Source organism: Aegilops tauschii, chromosome 1 (genome assembly GCF_002575655.3).
Source record: "Aegilops tauschii subsp. strangulata cultivar AL8/78 chromosome 1, Aet v6.0, whole genome shotgun sequence".
Classification (NCBI taxonomy): Eukaryota; Viridiplantae; Streptophyta; class Magnoliopsida; order Poales; family Poaceae; genus Aegilops; species Aegilops tauschii.
This window is the reverse complement of record NC_053035.3, coordinates 52,702,148-52,710,831: the sequence shown is the minus strand read 5'-3', so window position 1 is coordinate 52,710,831 and position 8,684 is coordinate 52,702,148. Positions and strand designations below refer to the sequence as shown.

Sequence of the window (8,684 nt, the reverse complement as noted above, 5' to 3'; positions counted from 1 at the left end):
AACGGTGCATACTCAGGGAGAACACTTGTACCTTGAAATTTAGTGAGAGATCATCTTATAATGCTACCGCCAAACTAAGCAAAATAAGATGCATAAAGGATAAACATCACATGCAATCAAATAAGTGATATGATATGGCCATCATCATCTTGTGCCTTTGATCTTCATCTCCAAAGCACCGTCATGATCACCATCGTCACCATCTTGACACCTTGATCTCCATCGAAGCATCGTTGTCGTCTCGCCAACTATTGCTTCTACGACTATCGCTACCGCTTAGCGATAAAGTAAAGCAATTACATGGTGATTGCATTTCATACAATAAACCAACAACCATATGGCTCCTACCAGTTGCCGATAATTGTTACAAAACATGATCATCTCATACAACAAATAATATATCATCACGTCTTGACCATATCACATCACAGCAAGCCCTGCAAAAACAAGCTAGACGTCTTCTACTTTGTTGTTGCAAATTTTACGTGGCTGCTACGGGCTTAGCAAGAACCGTTCTTACCTACGCATCAAAACCACAACGATTTTTCGTCAAGTGTGCTGCTCTAACCTTTAACAAGGACCGGGCGTAGTCACACTCGATTCAACTAAAGTTGGAGAAATAGACACCCACTAGCCACCTGTGTGCGAAGCACGGCGGTAGAACCAGTCTCATGAACGCGGTCATGTAATGTCGGTCTGGGCCGCTTCATCCAACAATACCGCCGAATCAAAGTATGACATGCTGGTAAGCAGTATGACTATTATCGCCCACAACTCTTTGTGTTCTACTCGTGCAGATAACATCTACGCATAGACCTGGCTCGGATGCCACTGTTGGGGAACGCAGTATTTCAAAAAAAATTCCTACGATCATGCAAGATCTATCTAGGAGATGCATAGCAACGATCGGGGAGAGTGTGTCCACGTACCCTCATAGGCCGAAAGCGGAAGCGTTAAGTAACGCGGTTGATGTAGTCGAACGTCTTCGCGATCCAACCAATCAACTACCGAACGCACGACACCTCCGCAATCTCCACACATTCAGCTCGGTGAAGTCCCTCGAACTCTAGATCCAGCTGAGGCCGAGGGAGAGTTTCGTCAGCACGACGGCATGGTGACGGTGATGATGAAGTTTTTTTGAGAAACTTGACAGTAGGGTGAAAACCCCTACTGTTTTTCATATATCTATATAAATGGGGTGTTTACATAGACATGTCAGCCAATTTTGGTACAAGGTGCACCGTGCACCTAGTGTGCAGCCAGGATGCCTAAACAGTGAGAGTGTTGACTATACAATAGAGTTACAAAAATTAATCAAGGCAGCTCTATGCGCTGCTTTAGCCCTATGTTGAAGAAGTTTAAGATCCTCTTTAAAGCGTTTTAGCTAGGCCCCCACACTAGGAGCCACCCCTCTGAAATGCTTGTTGTTTTGCTCTTTCCAAATGCTCCAAGCTGAGGTTAGGAATGTTTCAAAAAGAATGGGTTCGGCCAAGAATCTTCTGCAGCTTGTAGAAGATCAAGCCGGCTGTCAAAGGGTGCCCAAACAATGTGGAGTTTAGCCCAGCAGCTCTGACTAAAGGGGCAAGTAAAGACCATATGGTCAACGGTCTCCTCGACGTGTTGGCCACAAAGGATGCAATCAAAGTTATCACTAATATTATAATGCCTCCTTTTGAGCATATTGCGTGTGTTGAGTCTGTCAAGGAATAAGAGCCAGCCGAACACTTTGATTTTCATAGTACACCGCGATTTCCACAGTTGTTTGAAAGCAGGGTGCGCCTCCCCGTCCCTAAAGTAGTAGTTGTAATAATCCTTTGGCTTGTAATACGCCGAGCCCCAAGAGTAATGCCATACATCATGCAGCGAGGTCGACGGAGAAATCCAAAGTGGAGGGGAGTGCACGTCCTGGATTTCCTCAAGCGCTTGTGGTGAGACCAGTAGGTGAAACGTTTCATGCAGATCCCTACATGTCATCGCCTCGGCCACGAACAGATCTTCATGAATAGCAAAGGAAAAGGCACGAGGATGAGAGATTTGGAGGATTTCCTCTTTCCAAAGGTCTTTCCAAAAGAGGCTCATTTTGCCGTCAACCACTTGAATACACATGATTCCATGGAATATGGGGGTGAGTTTTAGGATGTCCTTCCACCAGAATGAACCAACTGAGTCCACCGACGCAGGGCTTCGCCTAAGCACTACGACAATATGACCAAGGTGGAAATTTGTGGAGGGGCACCGCACACGGCTAAAATCAACTTGTGTGTCTATGGGGTGCCCCCTACCCCGTATATAAAGGAGTGGAGGAGGGGGAGGGCTGGCCTCCTAGGGCGCGCCCCAAGGGGGGATTCCTACTCCTACTAGGAGTAGGTTTCCCCCCTTTCCTAGTCCAACTAGGAGGGGGAAGGAAGGGAAGAGGGAGAGAAGGAAAGGGGAGCCCCCCCCAATTCAGATTGGGCTTGGGGGGAACGCGCCTCCCACTTGGCCGCCTCCTCCTCTCTTCCACTAAAGCCCATGAAGGCCCAATAACCCCACGGGGTGTTCCGGTAACCCCCCGGTACTCCGGAAAATGCCCGAACCTATCTGAAACCTTTCCGGTGTCCAAACATAACCTTCCAATATATCAATCTTCATGTCTCGACCATTTCGAGACTCCCCGTCATGTACGTGATCACATCCGGGACTCCGAAGAACCTTCGGTACATCAAATCACAAAACTCATAATATATATCGTCATCGAACGTTAAGCGTGCGGACCCTACAGGTTCGAGAACTATGTAGACATGACCGAGACACATCTCCGGTCAATAACCAATAGTGGAACCTGGATGCTCACATTGGTTCCTACATATTCTACGAAGATCTTTATCGGTCAAACCGCACAACAACATACGTTGTTCCCTTTGTCATCGGCATGTTACTTGCCCGAGATTCGATCGTCGGTATCATCATACCTAGTTCAATCTTGTTACCAGCAAGTCTCTTTACTCGTTCCATAATGCATCATCCCACAACGAACTCATTAGTCACATTGCTTGCAAGGCTTATAGTGATGTGCATTACCGAGAGGGCCCATAGATACCTCTCCGACAATCGGAGTGACAAATCCTAATCTCGATCTATGCCAACTCAACAAACACCACCGAAGACACCTGTAGAGCATCTTTATAATCACACAGTTATGTTGTGACGTTTGATAGCACACTAAGTGTTCCTCCGGTATTCGGGAGTTGCATAATCTCATAGTCATAGGAACATGTATAAGTCATGAAGAAAGCAATAGCAATAAGCTAAACGATCATAGTGCTAAGCTAACGGATGGGTCTTGTCAATCACATCATTCTCTAATGATGTGATCCCGTTCATCAAATGACAACTCATGTCTATGTAGGAAACTTAACCATCTTTGATCAACTGGCTAGTCAAGTAGGGGCATACTAGTGACACTGTGTTTGTCTATGTATTCACACATGTACTAAGTTTCCGACTAATACAATTCTAGCATGAATAATAAAAATTTATCATGATATAAGGAAATATAAATAACAATTTTATTATTGCCTCTAGGGCATATTTCCTTCAGAAGTCGTCTGCGGTCTCCGCGTCACCCCACTATTCGTCGACGTTCATGGATGTTGCAGAAGTAGCCGCACTAATATAAAAGTTCCAAATTTCACTCGATCAAGCAAGAGAAGAAGTCCACAATGGAAACAACAGATAAAGAAAAGAAACACTTACGCTAAAGCAATAGGCACGGCCACCTTGATCCTAGGCAGGGCCTTCCGGGGCTTCAGTGGAACAACTTTGGCCTGCTTCGTGGCCTTCTCCGATGGCTCTGCAGTCGAGGTCCGAGTATGCTTCGGAATTTTTCCACTCGGCGGAACTGCCTTGCCGCGTCCTCCCGCGGGATCCTGTGGCTGCTTAGAGCGCCGTTCAGAGTGGGGCGGCGAGTCAACTTCCTCGCTGCTGCCAGAGTCCTCGCTGTCATCTTCATATTGCCAGTCGGTGCTTTCATCATCACTCCCCACTCCCTCCTGTTGCTGCTCCCCGTTCGGCATCGAGTACATCTTGGTGAAAATCTCCAAGACACAAGTTACAAATATCAGTCGGATTCAAGAACAATCGCAAATCGAAAGGAAACATACACTCGGTAAATTGAGCCTGACCTCTTCTATAGCATTGTTGGCATCGAATGGCAGAATCCTCCTGGACCCCCTGGGTTATCCTTGTTGCTAGTAATACTCCTGAGCCACTGGGCCACCGTCTCCTCGTCAACCTCCTCTGGGTGGATTCGAGCGGTGTCCTCAGGACCCTAGTACATCCACATAGGGTGGTCACGGGCCTGCAAGAGGGCTGGATGCATCGACTGAGGAATACCTCCAACAGATCCATACCTGTCACTCCACCCTGAACCAATGCTACGACCGCGTCGACTAACATTCGCACCTCCCCCTTCTCCTCATTCGCTACAATTAGAGAACGAGGGGTGCGGAGTCTCTCCAGAGTAAAAGGAGGAATGCCCGTCGACTGACCAGGAGTCGGGATGTCTTTGCAGAAGAACCAGGTCGACTGCCATCCTCTAACGGTCTTGGGAAAAGTCATGGGCGGAAAAGTACTCTACCCCTCATTTGGATCCCTAACCCCCGCACATTTGGATCATGTGCATCTTTTCATCATCGGGGTTAGCCTTCTTCACCGACTGAGAACGACAAGTAAAGATGTGTTTGAATAGACCCCAGTGCGGCTGGCACCCCAGGAAGTTTTCACACATTGAGATGAAAGAGGCAAGATACGAGATTGTGTTGGGGGGGAGTGGTGAATCTGAGCACTGAAAAAGTTCAGAAAACCCCGGAAGAACGGATGCGGGGGAAGGGAAAAACCTCGCACGACGTGGGTAGTGAGGAGGACGCACTCACCCTCGCGCGGCTGGGGCTCGGATTCCCCCGCTGGCAACCTCACGACCCGTGAGCAATCAAACCATCATGGGAGAGATTCTCCAAGTCCTCCCTCACGATGGTGGAGTGGATCCAGTCCCCTTGGATCCAACCAGGCGGAAGACCGGACCGCGACGTCGATCCCCGCGCCATCTTCTTGCCCTTTGTTGCCGCCTTCTTTGCGCGCTCCATAGCCGCGGTCTTCTCTTTCACCATGGCAACGGAGCTCGATAGGAACGGGCGAGGGCGCGCCGAGCAAGAAGAGTCGAGGCGGAGAAGTGGAGAGAAAGGGGATCGAATGAGGTGCATAGTGCGTTGCATCGGCCTCGGCGCTTTTTATGGGCCCGCTTCCGAGTGGCTGATCCGTGGTCCTGAGCGATCCTATTGCATCCCGTAATAGGCACTCGCTCGATGCGTGGCGAAAAAGGAGGCGCGGAGATTGAGGCATCCTTGTCTACTCGTTCCGTTTAATGCGCCACGCTCCGTCCCGTGCGCTTCTCCAAAATTTTGAATCGAGTGAGATCCGGGAGCCGGAGAGCAATCAATCGCATCGAAGATATCACACTCTAATTCACTCAAAGATTTACAGCATAATTCACTCGGCAATCTCAGAAGCCAAGATCGATCAAGGCAACTGATGCAGGGTTAAAGTACCAGTGTGCTTTCCAGACATTGATGAAATGCCTCCGAAGCATGGAATCGAGTCAGAACTAACTTCAACCCTTCCTCACTCGGACCTCAATCCATCCGGGGGCTAATGACGATGACATGTACCAAGGGTAGGGTCTTAGGCCTGACCTAGACACCCAACCCAAGGACACTGCCCTAGAGTCAAAGGCACTCAAAGTCCAACAGAAGGTACCGACTGAAATCACCTTGAAGTGCAATCACTCGACAGAAGATTCCACTCGGATACCCCAATTCCACTCGACCATAGTAGCGTCACTCGACCATGAATCACTCGGAGTACGGAAGATCTAAAGCCACCCCAGGATGGCAATGGTGAGGCGTTCACTCCGTAGTCATAAAGTCCATTAATAGCTGGTGTTACCAGTAATGCCCCTGTCTTAACTCGCATTGAACCCTGTGTAACCGAGGGCTGGAGGGACTTGGCGCACTCTATATAAGCCACCCTCCTCCTCTGGCACAGGAGTTCGCACCCCCTGTAACTTCAACACACATCCAGTCGACAAGCCTCAGCGGCACCGAGACGTAGGGCTTTTACCTCCTCTGAGAGGGGCCTGAACTCGTAAACTTGTGTGTACAACCTCGCCGTAGCTAGGGCCTTGCCTCCTCATACGTACCCTATACTCTTACTGTCAGATCCATTCCCACGACACTCTGTACCTAAATCCAGATATTCAATGAGGCCCTCCGACAATTTGTCTTTTCCGTGCATTCAATGATCCCCTTGTTGAGAAGCACACACATTTGTTTCGTGTCCAATATAACTATATGATGAGTCTGATAGTATGGGTCCATTTAAGAAAAAAAAATTGCGACACTGCCGCACTGCCATACATTATATGAGCATACCCTTACTAATTTGAAATCTCTGAATATATCACATGCTTCCTTTATTGTTTTCTCAATTAACGTAAAAAACAATGTTAGGACCATTGATTGCTCACATGGCTGCCGTTGCGATTCGAGCAGCATGCTGCAGTTCATTGATGTCAGAATTGCTGGCTATCGGCATGCTCAAGCTGCATGTGCCAAGATATTTGGTTTTTTCGCAGCACGGGATGGGGTTGAACCTTTGCGCAACTATGTCTACAGGCGTGGGATTGACAATTATGAAGCTCTAAATGTGAAGCGGGATACGGTAGTTCTGCCAACTTGCATCTTTCTACCTGCACGCTTTTCTTATCACACCAGATGTAGTAACTATTCTTGCAAGTTTGTGATATGCATCTTTTTATGTACGTATAGTAGATGGCTCATCCAGTGCCAAGTTCGGTAGAGGATCCTTGTGATCACTTTGTTCGGAAGTTTATCTTTTAAATTAGGAAGGTATCTTTCAGCTTAGCCCTTCATCCAGTTCAGATATGATCTATGATTTGTTACCTACATTGGGTTGTTAGGCCTTCATGTAAAGATGACCCTCTATGAGGAATAAAGCAAGCAAGAGCTAGATGATTAGGTCTTATATATATGCCCCCAGGGGCGAGAGCCTCCCCCCCCCCAATCAGTAGCACACAACACATGTTAATTCATGCTGCAACACATTAATAATGTGTATTCTAAGGGTATATTCATAGTCTTCTTCAATGTGCAAACTCAAACTTATCTTCCATTAATTGAGAGTGTCACATTCAAAGTCAAGATAATCACTACTAAACAGAACACTTGCCTTCGCTCTATTCATGCACATGTGGTGATGATATGCCATCGATTCCTAGTAACAAATAAGTATGAACTATATATATCTCTGATGAACTAATGCTTGTTGATCCTTAATGTAGGGCATTGCACATTTATCTCTAACTTGCCATGCTCGATGTATTTGCATGATATGTCGTGTCTTGTTCGAATTCAAACTTTGTGTATGGACTGATGACGAACCAGAAGATGAGCCAAAACATGACATTCTGATTGAAGGGTGTACCGAGTTTGCGAACATGTTCAAAACAGAACCATTCATTGAATTCCGGCGTCTGTATGGGGAGAAGTGTGGATTTGATATGAAGTTTCTGGTGTTGGAAAATGTAGTCCAAGCAAAGGTTGATGTTGAGATACTTCGTTCTGCGGTCGATGGCCTTAATCTGAATCTTCATGCGAAGACTAGTGACTTCAGAGATGTGATCCGCCTCTTTTCTGGAGTTTCAGAATCAGGTTGCAGAATGAGTTCGGCCATCAGAGTGATGAGACACAGTTATCTTAATTTTTGTATTGAAGGATCCCCGAAAGCTGGTGTTTTTTCTCAAGAGCTGCCATGTTGTATGTGGGAAGGTCGATTTGGTTCACGGTATCATGGAACAGTGCATGAAGTGGTGCATCTTGATGATTCCACAAAAATTTCTGTCAATGTTAAGAGTTGACGCGGCTTGGAAACTGAAGACGGGAAGAATTTGTCATTTATTATGAGTATGCTCCTCATGTCATTAGCACCGAGTTCTGCTTACAATATTTTATTTTATGTTCCATCAACATTAAATATTTTGTGCATCATGTGAGGAAGAACAATACAGACAGTAGCAAAACGCATACATACAGCATGTGGAAAAGAGAAAATTCAAGCAAACACACAAACTGATTGCAGAATATTAGTCTTACTGACATGGATCAACCGTGTAGACAATACTTAGAGTGGTTCACTACATACAATCTTCACTAAGTAAGGAAGGATGGTTATGGATATAACACTAGCAATAGAGTTCATATATACAATGAGAAGTACTGGTTATGCTCCATTCTTCACTTGTTCACTTGTTGCTTTTGCTGCTGCTAGCTTTGCTGCTTTTGGTACTTGCTGTGGCCTCGCTCAGTTTAGCCAAGAATCTATCCCACTCTGCCCAGCACAAGATTCGGAAATCCTTCTTAACATCCTTGACTATCTGCGAGCTAGCGTGTGAGATGACAATGGTGTCGTTGTCGAGGCACGCGATCGAACGAAGAGAATCAGAGAGAGAGTCGTTTGTGCTCCCACTAACTGCGCAACTTTTCTGTTTTCCATTCCTCCTCTTTATCTGTTACAACAAACTAGCTATCTACCTCCCGGCGGACGCGCCATGATCCGTGATGGCCGCACCA

The 8,684-nt window shown here is 46.7% G+C and overlaps 1 protein-coding gene across 1 annotated transcript; it reads left to right on the top strand.

The window, feature by feature from the left end:
* Positions 1–5,924: 5,924 nt before the first annotated feature.
* LOC109745893 (uncharacterized) lies at positions 5,925–8,239 on the top strand. The gene is made up of 3 exons (XM_020305005.2): positions 5,925–5,949; positions 6,419–6,756; positions 7,397–8,239. Exons 1-3 carry the CDS (start codon positions 5,925–5,927, stop codon positions 7,970–7,972), a joined length of 939 nt encoding a protein of 312 aa, XP_020160594.1. The 3' UTR covers positions 7,973–8,239.
* The last annotated feature ends 445 nt before the right edge of the window (positions 8,240–8,684 follow it).

What these genes read in the sequence shown, in the direction of transcription:
- LOC109745893 (XM_020305005.2), top strand. Translation starts at nt 5,925, where the DNA reads ATGGCAATGGTGAGGCGTTCACTCC. An exon ending in AATGGTGAGGCGTTCACTCC is followed by an intron (nt 5,950 to 6,418) that starts GTAGTCATAAAG and finishes GGTCCATTTAAG; the next exon opens with AAAAAAAAATTGCGACACTG. An exon ending in TAAATGTGAAGCGGGATACG is followed by an intron (nt 6,757 to 7,396) that starts GTAGTTCTGCCA and finishes TCCTTAATGTAG; the next exon opens with GGCATTGCACATTTATCTCT.